At 40.5% G+C, this 14,778-nt stretch overlaps 2 protein-coding genes across 5 annotated transcripts in view; both read left to right on the top strand.

Moving 5' to 3' along the window:
* The window catches only part of myo15ab (myosin XVAb), a 35,422-nt gene extending 26,377 nt beyond the window's left edge, over positions 1 to 9,045 (top strand). For 3 of the 4 annotated variants that reach the window (XM_046048139.1, XM_046048136.1, XM_046048140.1), the window contains 16 exons: positions 771 to 976; positions 1,056 to 1,174; positions 2,021 to 2,090; positions 2,216 to 2,288; positions 3,337 to 3,410; positions 3,530 to 3,612; positions 3,730 to 3,860; positions 3,947 to 4,041; positions 5,031 to 5,108; positions 5,209 to 5,305; positions 6,215 to 6,375; positions 6,465 to 6,598; positions 7,274 to 7,407; positions 7,924 to 8,057; positions 8,202 to 8,342; positions 8,453 to 9,045. In XM_046048139.1, coding sequence (XP_045904095.1) covers positions 771 to 976; positions 1,056 to 1,174; positions 2,021 to 2,090; positions 2,216 to 2,288; positions 3,337 to 3,410; positions 3,530 to 3,612; positions 3,730 to 3,860; positions 3,947 to 4,041; positions 5,031 to 5,108; positions 5,209 to 5,305; positions 6,215 to 6,375; positions 6,465 to 6,598; positions 7,274 to 7,407; positions 7,924 to 8,057; positions 8,202 to 8,342; positions 8,453 to 8,554 — 1,832 coding nt within the window. In that variant the 3' untranslated portion in view covers positions 8,555 to 9,045. The remainder of the gene's footprint in view (positions 1 to 770; positions 977 to 1,055; positions 1,175 to 2,020; positions 2,091 to 2,215; positions 2,289 to 3,336; positions 3,411 to 3,529; positions 3,613 to 3,729; positions 3,861 to 3,946; positions 4,042 to 5,030; positions 5,109 to 5,208; positions 5,306 to 6,214; positions 6,376 to 6,464; positions 6,599 to 7,273; positions 7,408 to 7,923; positions 8,058 to 8,201; positions 8,343 to 8,452) is intronic. The other variant, XM_046048137.1, reaches the window with a different exon arrangement.
* A 1,028-nt stretch (positions 9,046 to 10,073) lies between these two features.
* On the top strand, positions 10,074 to 14,622 carry alkbh5 (alkB homolog 5, RNA demethylase). The gene is made up of 5 exons (XM_046048045.1): positions 10,074 to 10,547; positions 10,715 to 11,436; positions 11,539 to 11,619; positions 11,717 to 11,839; positions 13,330 to 14,622. Exons 2-5 carry the CDS (start codon positions 10,721 to 10,723, stop codon positions 13,487 to 13,489), a joined length of 1,080 nt encoding a protein of 359 aa, XP_045904001.1. The 5' UTR covers positions 10,074 to 10,547; positions 10,715 to 10,720; the 3' UTR covers positions 13,490 to 14,622.
* The last annotated feature ends 156 nt before the right edge of the window (positions 14,623 to 14,778 follow it).

Below are 14,778 nucleotides of genomic sequence, written 5' to 3'. Positions count from 1 at the left end.
TACCGCGGAGGTCTGCCAGTATTCTAAGCCAGGGAGAAATAGCTGTAGTGATACTGACTGTGCCTACAGCACTCTTAAATGCAATAGTGTATCAGAAAATTATCTTCAGATGAAAGATGGCAATTCAAATTGAAGAATATTGATTCATGTCATTTCTTGAGGACACAAAATATGAAACTAGATGAAGATCTCAGATGAGGAGAAGTCACGTCATTCCATTTTGTAACAGATAGGATAATAGATAGGACAAACTCAGCATGTGCTTCCACGCACATTTTTACTGTGATAAAAAAATTATCCTCAGATAGCACAATATGGTCAGATTTAATTAATCTAAATCCATCCTCCACCATACAATCCAATGAAATCTGTTATAATCTTTAAAGTGGTAAAAAGGCAACACTTTTAAAGACATTAACTTTAATAATATTAAAAGTACGAATGTAAGATCCAAGCTGTATTAAGTATTCCTCAAAAAAAGTTTTTCAAATTCAAGTCAACAAAAAGTAAATGAACCAACCAAAAAGCAATGAGCTAAACATCGCTTAAAAACAATTTGGATTTAGGCATGTAGTGGCTAGTCTGTTAAGTCTTGTAAATGAGACAGAAAAGCATGCAGATAAGGATCTGACTTGTTTAAATAAGAAGCTGACCTCTTGTTAGAGGAAAGGCAGATAGTGGTCAGGACTTACAGCAGAGGTGTGGGTTGTTTCAGGGCACAATGCACCCAAGTGTTTGTGCGTATGTACGATTGTGTCTGTTTGTGTCAGGTTGGAAGTTTGGTGCCGTGTTCGGCCGCTCCGGTGCATTCCCGGGCGAGTGCGTCCATCCTATTGCGCCTCCTGACTTCCTGTCGCTCCCACTGGACCGCAAGGCAGAGCCTCGAGGAGGAGCGGGACAGTTCGCCGTGTCATCAGCTGTCGCCGTTGCCGTGGCATCCACCATGGCTGCACATGAGATAGATCAAACAATTGAGGTACACAGGCACACACATGCTCACATACAGTATGTTTTGTGTAAGTATCGGTTTCTCACTGTCAGTCTTTGATTTTCAGAAGGTTTGCCTTGATGGCTTTTCTGATGGAGATCTGGATGAGAGGATGCTGCAGGACAGTAAATATGACATGTTGGAGTTTGCCAAGAAGTACTTCAGACAGGGAACCAATGGGAGGGGGTGAGACAAAGGAAAACATTTGCACAAACAGGGAAATCCTAACAAACACACAAAAAAACACTAACCTCACACGGAGACCACCTCAACTCCAGTGGTACATTTACTCAAGTACTATACTTAAGTACAATTTTATTAGTAGCATATTATATTAGTTAATAAAATGTGATGCGTTGTTAAAGGTTAAACTACCCAACAGCATATAAAGTAATTCAAATCAGCCCCACCGTAACCAACTACAACATTGAAGCATTGTTTACATGTCGTGTATCAATAAAAATGGAATAATAAAATTAGAACTGCTCAGAAGATCATCGGTACCGATCTCCCGAGCATCAGTGATATCGGTGAGGTGAGGTGCCTATGCAGAGCTCAAAGGATACTAAAAGTCAGTACCCACCCAGCCACAGCCTGTTCACCCTGCTGCCTTCTGGGAAGAGAAAGAGGAGTTTCTGCTGCAGCACCAGACTGCAGAGCAGCTTTTCCCCCCAAGCTATCAGACTTTGAAACTCAAATTCATCCTCCACTGAATATAGTTTATTTCTGTTTACCATTTTTATTATGATTGCTTTTATAGTAATGTATATTGTCTGCTACAAAGCAGAAGGGAGTTACAGACTCAATTTCACTCAACAACCTGTTGTAATGTGACAAATAAATCTACCTTGTACCCTGTTGTATCTTGTAAATACTAAAATAGACTGATTAAGACTGACGGTTATCTGCATATGGAGTATAATTTAATACATCTTTGTGCTAATGCTTCTTTAATTTTTTTGAATCAAATTAAGCTTCTTCCAACACTGTTTGAATCTAAAGGCTGCACTTTGTGACTGACTCTGTTCTCAGAGATTCCCTGAAGAGCAAAAGCAAGAACAGAGACTCCAGAGAGCCCACTGAAATGATCAAGTTCTCCAAGGTGCCTTTCGTCTTGCTATAACTTAAAACATCTTAGCACTCTATATTCTCATAACTTTATGTTGTTTTGGGGTTATTGGGTTGTTTATATAACGCCTTTCTGATGTATGATTTTCTCCTTTGCAGACTCCTCTGACTGAGTCTCTGATAGAGTTTACGGATCCAGCCATGAACAGAGTTGCAGCTGATCTCTTCCTGTGTAAGTTCTCACCTTCGCTAAGCTTTCTAATTCTCTCTAATTGCATTATTTTATTACATTACTCTTATTACATCTGGGCTCTGTTTCATCCTCTGTTGACATGAGACATTTTGATTTTAAGTACTCAAGTGCCGGATTGCTCTACAAAATCTGATATGTAGAGCTGCCCCCGACTAAAGAGTTTCCTAGTCGACTGGTAGTCGTTAGTTCAAGCCATTAGTTGACTAGATGTTGCACGTTTATGATATTAATTTTATTATTTAAATATATGTTTTGGCGGCATCATAAATGGTTTGAGTTCCAAAGCTGACAAATAATGTTTAAAGTAAAATTGTTACTTACAAACTCGCTTTGCTCTGGCGTAACGCCTCTCTGCTCCCTGCCTGATCCCGCCATGTCTTTGTCGTCCCGGAGTACACGTTCTGGTCAGAGCCACTGTAAATCACCTCTGTATTGTATTCGTAGTCGTCAAACTAGCCTCAGTCTGTTTAGCCATGTTCACTTTGAGGCTGCTGATCCCATTTCTATTGCCCGCTCGCTCTGCTCCGGTTCTGGTGCTCATTCTGGCGCCGCTCCCTGGCATCATTCCTGCTGGGTCCCTTGCCCGGGGCCTGAAAATCTCTTCCTCCTGGCAGTCCAAAGCTTCTGTGTTAGTGGGGTAAACAAACACTCCCCTGATTCTCCAACATCCTAATCCAGGTGTAGTCAGCTAATAGGACCGCTAACTGAGCAGAGCCATACATGCTAATACACCCGCGACTAAGAATGTATAATAAGATCCACATCCATGGCACCAACAAGCAATGCGCCGGTAAGTGACTTCCGTGTTATAAGAGAAAAGGTCCGTGTTGCAACAATCCCCTGAAACTTTCGTTTGTGCTTTTTTTCTGCGACTAACTGACCAGTGAAAACTTGGTCGACTAAGCCTCTTTTCATTGACGGTTTAGTCGACTATTGGGGGCAGCCCTGCTGATATTCAAGGCTTAAATGTTGTTGACCTCTGTGCGGTCATGTGTGTGTTTGTGTCCTGGTTGTGTAATTCATGTAGCTGTGATGCGTTTCATGGGTGACTCTCCGTCAAGGGGATCGACAGAGCAGGAAGTGATCAGCACGTTCCTCAAGGTAAATACACACAGCTTCCTCTCAGGCTACAATTTTCTCTTAGACAGTTCGCTAATATTTGTTTGTGTGTGTGTGTGTGTGTGTGTGTGTGTGTGTGTGTGTGTGTCCCCTCCCCTCAGCTCATAGGAGAGTTCACATTGATGAGGGATGAGGCTTACTGCCAACTCCTCAAACAGCTTACCGCTAACACCAGCTCCAAACCGTAAGTCTATTTTAACACATTAATAACGTACACACCACAAACCGTCACACACTGCACCCCTCTTTTTCCCCCGAGCCTGTAATCCTGAGTGTGTCTGTGCACCCCCGTGTTGCACAGGGATAGTTGCCAACGAGGCTGGAGGCTACTGTACATTCTGACTGCTTTCCACCGCTGCTCTGAAGTCCTCAAGCCCTTCCTGCTGAAATACCTGCAGCAAGCCTCTCGCAGTGCAGGAGCACAGTATCAGGGTAAAAACACACACATCACCAAGTGTAAATCTGCTGTACGCGTTACCAAAGCAACCAGCATGTAATGTTTTCTTTAAATGTGTTAGGCATCGCTAAAGCATGTGAGCAGAACCTGAAGAAGACGTTCCAGTATGGTGGACGCATTGTTCCACCTAACAGCATGGAGCTGAAGGCTATGATGGTCAGTGCCTTATTTTATTTATCTGCTGTGGTGGTGGAAGAACAATTCAGATCCTTTACTTAAATGAAACTAGTAAATATCAAGTGTAAAGATACTCCATTACACATAAAAGCTAAACAGTAGCAGCAGTATTAGAAGCAAAAGTGAAGATACTCATTATGCAGAATAGCCACATTCAGATCTATATTTTTGTATATGTTATGTTATAGGATTACTATTATAGATGGACGCTGCAAATTAATATGGTAGCTGGTTGAGTTGGAACTCATTTTGAAGGGAAAGGCTGGTGATTTTTCCTGTTCTTATTGTCACGAATCTCATGAAAAGACCAAAACCATTAAGTTTTGTCTGTGTATCTAAAGTTAAGTCAGGACCACTTTAGTCAAAGAAATTTATCGATCTGCAGTTACTATGTTTGGCAGTATGTTTCTATTTTGGGACCTCCCCGCCCTTTCATCTGTATACTGTACATAGATAGCCTAAAGGCAGGGAGAGCAGCAGCAAAGACCGTCATTACAGAGAACAAGGGCACTGTAGCGTGAAACCTCCCAACAAAGACACTTTTGCTACGGTTTGAGTAACATTTACCCAAAACTACAGTGCACTCATTTTTAGGAAATAACTTTAAAAATGAAACTTGTGAACAAACAGGCTTGAGGCAGAGTGTCACGGACAGGGTAGGGAAGTCAAAATGTAATGAGAGATGAACACATTGTTGGTTTTGTTCTTTTCATAGGATTAGTTTGTTGTCTTCATCGTTTGTGTAGTTTAATATGTAAAAACTGAACTGAAACTTTATAAACTGATACAATATTATGTATGTCAAGGTAAACCACAAGGATCTCAATATAAGAACAGTTAAAATGTATACGTAGTAACTTTCCTCCACTATATATGTAGGGTTAGGTGTGTTAAGGTCCTGAAAAAATTAGCCATAATCCAACATGTCCAGTGTATGTACAGTAAACATTGTGTTTGTAATTCCGCAGGCGGGACGTAGTTCAAAACGTCAGCTGTTTCTCTTTCCTGGAGGCATTGAACGTCACGTGAAAATCAAAACGTGCTCTGTAAGTGTTCAGTGTTGTCAGTTCAGTTTCGTCTTTGAGGAGATAGCTGTGATGCGTGTGTTTTCATGAGTGCGTGTTTTGATATTTTTGTGTTTTTCAGGTTGCCCTGGAGGTGATTGAGGAGCTGTGTTATGAGATGAGTTTGCACAGACTGGAGGCCATGGAAGAATATGCCATATTTTTAGTCACCAATAGAGGTATTCTCACAGACATCTATTCTCTATCGCTCACACTCAATCACACATTAACCATTGCATTAGTGCACATAGTCAATCTTCTTGTCATTGTCAGTGAAGCAGATCCACTCACAGATCACATATCAGTCTGTTCTCTGGTTTCTAGCAGTGGGAGAAGTCACTCATGTTCATGAGTCGTGATAAGGCTGTCTTGGCAAAATAACAAGATGGCTTGATATCACCTTGTCATTTCCGATACCGATATCTCAACACTGAGTCTCTGCCAAAAGCTATCCAGTATGCATTTTTCCTCTGCTAAGATGTTAAAGTCCCTTTCATTTGCACGCTGTATATATATATATATATATATACACACATATATATATATATAATGTATGTATATATACATGAATGTATATGTATGTATGTATATATGTGTATACACACACACACACACACACACACACACACACATATATATATATATATATACATGAAAACATGCACAAATTATCAAACACAAAGCTTTGCACAAAGGAATCATTTATCCAGTTTTCAGTGCTGAAAGCTCCAACACGCTTGAAGCACGCACATGGGACTCATTCTGCAGCATTCTGTTGCTGTTTTTTAAACTAATTTAGCATTTCCACATGCTGGCAGCTGCTCTTGCCTGTGTGCTATTCAAAAGCACAGCAGGTCACACAACATGTGGCTGTACAAATATCAACATGATGTCACGTTATGTGTGTCAGTAGTTTATATTGTATTTTAAGTTTTTTTGGCTACTAAAAGTCAGATTATTAGATTATCAAATCCTTCATAATAACAAATAGGAATTTTTAATGGAGACTAGTTTAAGTTCATATATAGATACATTTGTACTGTAGATCTCTGTGTAAAAAGTTACATTACGTGTGTGGGTATGCCCAGGTCAAAATGTGCGTCCTCTGAACAAGCACGAGTACATCCTGGATGTTGCGACAGAGGCAGAGTTGGTTGACACCAACTATAGCTTCTGGTTCAGGCGAGTCATCTGGACTCAGCCCCTCAAATTCGAGAACGAGCTCTGTGTCGCCATGCACTATAACCAGGTACCCCAGGTGCTGTTTCACATACATACAGTATGTTACCTACATGTGTGTGTGCATGTGTATGCAACTGTTTTTGTGTCTATATTTAGATCCTGCCAGACTACCGTAAAGGCCTGCTAAATGTCCTTCCACATGGAAAAGTGAGCGAGCAACAGTTCCACCAGATCTCCAAACTGGCAGCTCTGCAGCACAGAGCCAAAGACATCATCTTCATCCCCAGCATGTGAGAAAACAATGAGTAAAGAGTGGTTCTTCAGCCACAAGGCAGAATGTTTAACAATATAGCTTCTAGAGTCAGTGATCAAATGATAAAACAGTGTTACAGATAATCTAACAATATTTTTAATACTTTCTTCTTCATTTTACTTATTAATCATATAATTGCTGGGTTCATGATCCCTAATTCACCGTATTTTTACTGTTGAGGGTGTAGCAGAGCAAACTAATAAATAATTAATAAAAAAAGAAAATTTGTTATTAAAATGAACAATAATAGTGAAAAGATAGAAAGAAAAGGTGTGTCCTTAATACAGACAAGCACAGTAAGCTTTTATATAGATACAATAAAAATAAACTGCTTCATACATCATGAAGCTGCAATAGATATTTTTCCACTGATGTTCAACAACCGTACAGAAAGAAGCTCATTGTTGAAGGACCAGAATGCATTGTAGTCAATGGTTTTTGTGCATGACACTTTCTTTTTCTCAACTGTAAAAACTCATGTCCTCTCATGCTCTTACTATTGTTATCAGGGTCTCTTTCCACCCACACACAGAGCCGACAGCAGAACAGAACAGCTCACCGAGTAAAATCATTCTGCGAAATGCTGAGAAATCATTGAGCGAAGCTGACTTCTGTTTATCTTAGATTTGGTTTCTTTTATTTTCTCCTCCAGACATGAATTATCGGAGTACATCGCCACACCTCTGTTCAAAAAGCAGCCACCCCAGCAGTGGGTTACCATGGTGACCCAGCACATGCAGCAAGTGCAGACCTTGAACCCACATCAAGCCAGAGCACAGTTTTTGGGTAAGATTTCCATTCACATTAAGAGGAGGCACCACTGGTTAAACTGTAATTTGGACTGAACTGGTCAGATTTTCCTTTTTTTTTCCTTTTTTTTTTTTTTTTTTACATATCATAACATATGTGTAACAACTGGACTGGATAAATGGATAAATAAAAATCCATAATGTTATTTTGCAGTATATAGCCTATTTTGATATGGTACATTTTCAAGAAAATCAATTCAATGCGAATAAATTAAGAGAGTCTGTTTTTGTCAAATCCAGCTGTTAAAAAATGTGTAGTCTCCAATCCCAAGCCGAGATAAGCCTGATGTCTGATTTTGTTCAGACTTGACAAAGCTCCTCCAGAGCCACAGAAGACATCATACAACTGTAGGACTCATCATAAGGAATAAACTGGACTGGATGTGTAAAATATGCGAGGCACCTCTTGAACAAAGACCAATTTATTTGGTTGCTCCCCAAAGAACAAAAATGTCTGTGCTCACTCTAAATTTTGTGTTTTTTGTGCGTGCAGGGCTTGTCAGTGCATTCCCCATGTTCGGCTCCTCGTTCTTCTACATCCAGAGCAGCAGCTCCACCACCTTCTACGCCCCCTGTATTGTCGCTGTCAGTCAACATGGTCTCCACTTCCTGCACAAAAATACACATGTAAGGAACCACGCACACGCACATTCAGGATCGTCAAGCACTGAAATGACTCATCTCATCGTGACTGAAACATGAGCCCAGAAGTAGAGTCATATTTTTCCAGAAGACAGATGTTTGTTATAATGTTTGGTCTCTGTGTTGCAGGAGCTGATGGCAGTGGTCCCCCTGGTGGAGATACAGTCCAGCCGCACCCAGAGGCCCAATGCTGGAACGAGTTACCCATATGTAGACCTCACCCTGGGGGACACGAACACACAGCGGGTCATTCAGCTGCAGTTGGAGCAGGTATGACGCAAACGCAGACAAGGACACTGTTCAGAGGCCACACATGATCATTTTCAGCGGAGCTGCTACGTTGCAGTCTCTGTACTTACGTCCACTGCGTTTGTCTACAGGGCCTGGAGTTGTGTCGAGTCATCGCCATGCAGGTGGAAAACATGATGTCTGTGCGGGAGAAGAGACTAACCCTGCCACCCAGTGAAATCACCATGTTATAACACATGCTCTTGCTTAATTGTACGCACAAACTTGTATGATTACTCACATACATTAGATGAAACTCTTAAAAATACTCTACCTCTTCTTGTCTTGAGGTGTATATTGTGTGTGCCACACACACACACACACACACACACACACACACACACACTGATATCATATGTGTAAGTTTACCCTGAAGTTAGTCACACTTTTACTTTATTATTATTCTGCATTAACGAAACAAAATGCATCCTGAAGACAGTGAGAATATTGTGAGTCAATATAAGTTAATTTTTCTTTCAGGTTGACACCTTTATAATTGTAGTTTTAATTGATTAAACACTAAAGATGTTTTATCTGTACATAAGCTGTTAATGAACACTGAGAAAGCGTCATAGGCCTGTGCCTTGTCATTACAAAGTTTTATAACGGATATGTAACATGTTTTTTTATATTTTTATTGATACTATTACTGTAAGACTTGATGCTAGTGTAAACAATTGTTGTATTCAACCAATATCAATGCATTAACTTTCTTGTTTTGTAAAGAGTATTTTATCAAAATAAAATAAACTACTACTTTAAAGAGATATGAGCACAACTGCACTGAGTGATTAAAAGGATCAAACAATGATAATTTTAAAAAGTGTTTGGTATGAGGAGATATCAGTATAAAATGGCATAACTAAATGTTTTCATGGGTATCAATAAATCAATCAATTTTAATGAACAATTTCTCAGGCAGGGCTGCAAGTTTTCTTTATTAATTGTTTTTGCATGTAACTACTAATCTTAACAACTAAGCTTAATCTGAACAATCCCGGAAAATAGTGAAAAATGGTTTTAGGAGTTTAGGAGACAAAATAATTGATTAGTTGGTCCAAAAAAAATTAATTTGCAATTTTTCCCGAATTGATTATGATATTTAACTTAATATATTTGGGGTTTGGACTGTTAATTGGACAAGCACTTTCAATATGTCAGTTTGTGTTTTGATGTGTAAAGTGGGCACTTTTTATTATTGAATCTATAGATTATTTTCTCAATAAATTGTTAAATCTCAGAAAATAATAAAAAGGCCTAAAACATGGCCATCAAATGTCCCTAGAGCACAAGGTAACATCTCAAAACCACATATTTGTTTGACCAACAGTCTGAAACATATTCAATTTACAAAGATATAAAACATAGAAGTTCTGATAATTTACTTAAAAATGCTTTAAAATATAAAACACGTCATGTTTCTTAGTACAAGAGTTAGATACAATACTGGATGGGTGGTGGAAAGAAAATAGTGCAAACATTTAAGATTTATAAATGTAAATAAAGCTTCAAATCAATACCATTAATTACACTAACATAAAGACTACCATAACCACTTAAATGGACAGTGTGAACTGTAGAAAGTAAATAAGAAGGGACAAAATTAGCAGTAGTCTAAAGTGTCCCCTCAAGGCTCCCAAAATGGATTTGTGTCTTCTTCTCAGTACACGTGATAGCCCCTCCCTCCCTCATAACTGAGCATGCGCAGATCTGTGGAAGGTTACACGAGTGTATTTTCAGCCTTTCTCTTGAAGACGTTTTCATAGTAGAAGCTGATCGTGATTAAGCCTTGTGCGGATATAACACTGTTTTTTCCTGGACTTTTGGAGTTAAAACCTGAGTTCAGACGTCTCCGGAGTACCGACTTTAGCTGTGACATGTTGCTGCGTGGTTTGTCGATATTTCCAGGCGGTAACGGACAGACCAAGCCAGGTTAGTTTAGCTAGCTGGTAGCCAAGCAGCACGGCTAAGGTTAGCTATCATTAGCCTCTCCGCTGGCAGAACCTAGTTGCAGTGTTGACTCAGCGTTTGTCGCAGCTCTGCTTGTTTGTAAGTTAGGCGTCGGATAATTTAATCAACAGATTGCCACCCCAGACTGCTGTTTCTGTGCATAGACGGGGCGGCGGAGCAACTTCGCTAACGTTAACGTTAGCTACTTTTATGCGCTGGACACCGCTGTGAGTGAAAGTGAGTGGTCTCTTAAACTAGTGATATCCACCGTTCAATACTCCTTTTTGACATCTTGTCCGTTCATATTATCAGCCTCGGTTAAAACACTGCTAAAATGCAGCGCTGATGCATGCTATCTGTTAGCTAAGAGCTCACGTCGCACTAACACCGGGCATATTGTTTAGGCTGACATGGCAGCCAGCGGATACTCTGACCTGAGGGAGAAGCTCAAATCCATGACTCCACACAGAGACGAGGAAAAAAATAAATACGTGGACGGGACGAGTAACGGAAGCGGAAAAGGTCGAAAGCGCAAGGTTCGAGATTCCGACGACGAATATGAGCACAGCGATGACAGCGTGGAGCTCAGGGAGCAGGTGGCGCACCGGGTGAAGAGCAGCATCTTGCAGAAGAGCATCTTCACACCGGAGGAGTGTGCGCACATTGAAGAGAAGATCGATGAGGTGGTTGCACAAGGAGAGGCTGGACTTTACCGTGAGCATACAGTGGATAGGGCACCCCTCCGCAACAAGTACTTCTTCGGAGAGGGCTACACATATGGATCCCAGCTAGAGAAGCGTGGACCGGGTCAGGAGAGGCTGTACCGCAAAGGAGAAGTGGATGAGATCCCGAGCTGGGTACATGAGCTGGTGATCAAGCCTCTGGTGTCTAGTGGAGTGATCCCAGAAGGCTTTGTCAACAGTGCAGTCATCAATGATTATCAACCAGGGGGCTGCATTGTGTCACATGTGGATCCTCAGCACATCTTTGCAAGGCCCATCGTCTCAGTGTCCTTCTTCAGTGACAGCGCGCTGTGCTTCGGCTGTCGCTTCCAGTTCAAACCAATCCGCGTGTCAGAGCCAGTGTTTGTTCTACCGGTGAACAGAGGGAGTGTCACAGTACTCAGGTGACTATGGCTGTGTTTGCTATCATGTATTTTTTGTATTACTGTTTTGTGAGGTTGCGAAGGGCTGAAGTCGTTGTCACTTAAAGCATCCTTCTTTCTCAGTGGCTATGCAGCCGATGACATCACCCATTGCATCCGGCCCCAAGACATCAAGCAGCGGCGCGCAGTTATCATCCTCAGAAAGTAAGTCATCATACCATGGTTTTGAAAAGTAATATCTTGTATGAAGTCTTGCTTTGATCCATGCATATCTGCTTGTGCTCCCTCCTCTGATTGCCAGGACCAGACCTGATGCACCTCGAGTGGACTCTGACAGTCCTTTAAGGTCTTCTCCTGCAGAGAGACCTGCTCCTCTTAAAGCCAAACGCTCTCACCGCAGAGCAGACCCCGATGCTGCTCACAGGTATACGCCCACAAATACTGACACACTAGAGGTTTTAATGGGTCCAATTGAAACAGACTTGTGGAAGAGCCACCACCCTAACATCAAATATATATTAATTCAATATGAAGCCTAATATCATATTAGCCTTATTAAGATTTAGGGAAACCATAACACTCTCAGCATCAACTCTACATGATTTAGAGTTCAGTCGGCTTGCACCCACTTGGGTATTTTACCCCCAGTGTTAAAAAAATGCAGCCCTGTCATTCATTTGCTTAAGGTGATTTTTGACATTGTGGAAATGCCAACTTCGAGAGCTCTGGCAAAAGAAATCCCTGCTGTTGTTCAATCAAATGAATTAAACGTGTTCAAGCGCACATTCCTGGTAGATTACTTGGCGATGCGAGCGCCATATTTCTACTGTTTTCCTCGCAAACAGTGTGACAAAATATAACATGATTGCTGCCATGAGAACTTTCCAAAACAGTAAAATCCATCTTCATCACATTTTAATCACTGCAGTGTTACTTTAGTTGTACTGCTTGGATCTTATTTCATCCTCTCATCTGTACCGGAAGCAAAATGCCCCCAACTCTGCCTGGACATTGCCCAACTTGAGTCAGTTTGTGGTTATTTTAAACAGACATTTTTAAAGCCCCTTTCAGACTTGCTCCTCTTTAAGTTCATCTGATGCCAATTTAACACATCTACCTCATAAGTGAATAACCACCCTGGTCACTATTATGTAGAAGTTGTGATGGAAATTATGTTTTACTGAGTTTAATGATTTACTGTGTTTTACTATGTTACGGTCATTAAAAGGAATTCTGACAGTCTTACTAGCTTTTACCTTGTAACATTTCCGTATCTACACAGCACAAGTCTGAATTGAATGCAGTCATATTAACGTGAAGATTGTAGTACAGTGTAAAACAGAGAAATGTGCGTCTTGTCCTGCCTTCTAAGATCACTGTAATCAGTGATTATTAGGACATATGTATCTCAATCATTGTCTCTTAAACACATCTGTTTAACAAACTCAGGAAATTAATTTTCTCAGATCAGTCTATAAAAAGTCTTAAAGCACTGTCAGATTTATTAAACAGGCAACAGAATCAGCTCAATAATAATGTTAAATGATTAAATTGATGTGAATATGTATTAGTGCATTCACTGTGAGAAGCGGGAGTGAGTGTCTCTTGCGCTCATTAATTAAGACTTCAAAGGCAAAATAATTTCAAATCCATCAGTGATACAGCCTGTAAAAGAACAGTCAGCTCTCTTCTTTCTTGATATACCTTTTTTTTTTTTTTAACAAATCTCGCTCTCTCGCTCTCGTGTGTGTGTGTGTCTGGAAGGGGCTTAAGAAACACTGGTGCAAAGGAGATAGAGGAGGCTGTAACAATTCTCCTTCTGAGCATGTGCCATGTAAATTGCAATTATGAAGCAGTGTGCAGTAAATGATGATCAAAGTCTGACTTGGCATCTCAAACTTTTTCCTCCACCAGGCCAAGAGTTCTTGAGATGGACAAAGAGGAGAACAGACATCCGTCATTCTCCCGTCACCGGCGTCACACTATCAGCTCAGAGAACTACTGGAAGCGTGGTCAAGACTCTGAGAAACACCGGGAGAGTTCAGGACGCAAAGTCAAAATGAGACGCCATTGAGCACTTCTCCATTACACATGTACACATATAAATATACCCGCTCTTTTATGTATTTCAATATTGTAACCTGATTTGATCAGTCATCATTTTCCCACTTGAGTTTTAGTCGGGCACAAGGAGCACAGTCATCATGTTGTTTGCATTTTGATTTGAGTCTGCATAAGTTTGAATGCGTTATTTGTTTCTGGCAGACGAAGTTGACGTCTGTGCGGCACAGTTCAGAACCTCAAGTTAGTCACTACAGTAAGGCTCTGTTCAAACTGTTCAATTACCTTAAATTAAACATTTCTTGTTTCTATGTCCATAGATACTTCAAAACGGCATGTATTTTTTGTAACCAAGATGTACAGACTGCAAGAGCTGAAAGAAAGATGTATGTATGGACTTGTACAAAAGAAAACCTGAGCTGTAATCTACCTTGTTATAATGTACAATATGTTTGTATAGTCTTTGATTGGGGGAACTTCTATGCAGAAAGAAATCTTTGTTGATTTTTCTTATTATTTTTTTTGCGCCTACATTTCTGATCCACACCTTTATTGTGCAATCCCAGAGCTTTGCTATTTGTTCAGCCTCCCTGTCACAGTTTAGGTTGAAACAACTGGCAAATGTGCAGCCATGCGGTCTGTGTTTGATTTGATTCAGCTGTATGACTCATCTTGGGTGGAGGTCACAATATGGTGGATCAGCTGAACTAATGTTTTATGGAGTGATAATAAAACTTGAGTCTTGTTTTACACTCCTTATACAATGACAGAGGCTATGTTATTGCTGTTCTGCATTAAATCAAATTGGGTGATATTTGGGTTAGTCACAACTTAATTTGAAAAAACAGCCCTTGTCTTTAATGATATTTGTCTTGTTTAGCTTGTGTCTGAACGCACAGACGTGAAGAAAATCAATTTGAAGATGTATTTGTTCTTGCGGTTTGCCATGTAGACCGATAAATTTGTTTCTTGCTCCCAGTCAGCCATATTTTGCAGAGGTACTTATTAACTGACTGAAAACAAAAGATGGGATGCTGACTTTGTGGACGCAGTGGTGGCACATAAGGGGGTTTCCTGAGTTTGGTGGTAATGTTTTTTTGGCTACAGAGGTGCTGGCTGAATGAAATAAAGCTGAAATTGTCTCCACAGGGTTGGTCTGCCATTCATCAAAGCAGGGTTGTCCCTCAACCCAGTACAAGCTCCAGGTCAGGGAAGAACAAACTGGAGTTTGTCTTATACTGGCAGGAAAAGTAGTTAATCTGTCGTTGTTAGGGAACCCGATTCGTATTCAAGTTGACTCAT

This window comes from Micropterus dolomieu, linkage group LG04 (genome assembly GCF_021292245.1).
Source record: "Micropterus dolomieu isolate WLL.071019.BEF.003 ecotype Adirondacks linkage group LG04, ASM2129224v1, whole genome shotgun sequence".
NCBI classification, from domain to species: Eukaryota; Metazoa; Chordata; class Actinopteri; order Centrarchiformes; family Centrarchidae; genus Micropterus; species Micropterus dolomieu.
This window is presented reverse-complemented; position numbering and strand designations above follow the sequence as displayed.

What these genes read in the sequence shown, in the direction of transcription:
- alkbh5 (XM_046048045.1), top strand. Translation starts at nt 10,721, where the DNA reads ATGGCAGCCAGCGGATACTCTGACCTGAGGGAGAAGCTCAAATCCATG. An exon ending in GCAGTTATCATCCTCAGAAA is followed by an intron (nt 11,620 to 11,716) that starts GTAAGTCATCAT and finishes TCTGATTGCCAG; the next exon opens with GACCAGACCTGATGCACCTC. An exon ending in GACCCCGATGCTGCTCACAG is followed by an intron (nt 11,840 to 13,329) that starts GTATACGCCCAC and finishes TTCCTCCACCAG; the next exon opens with GCCAAGAGTTCTTGAGATGG.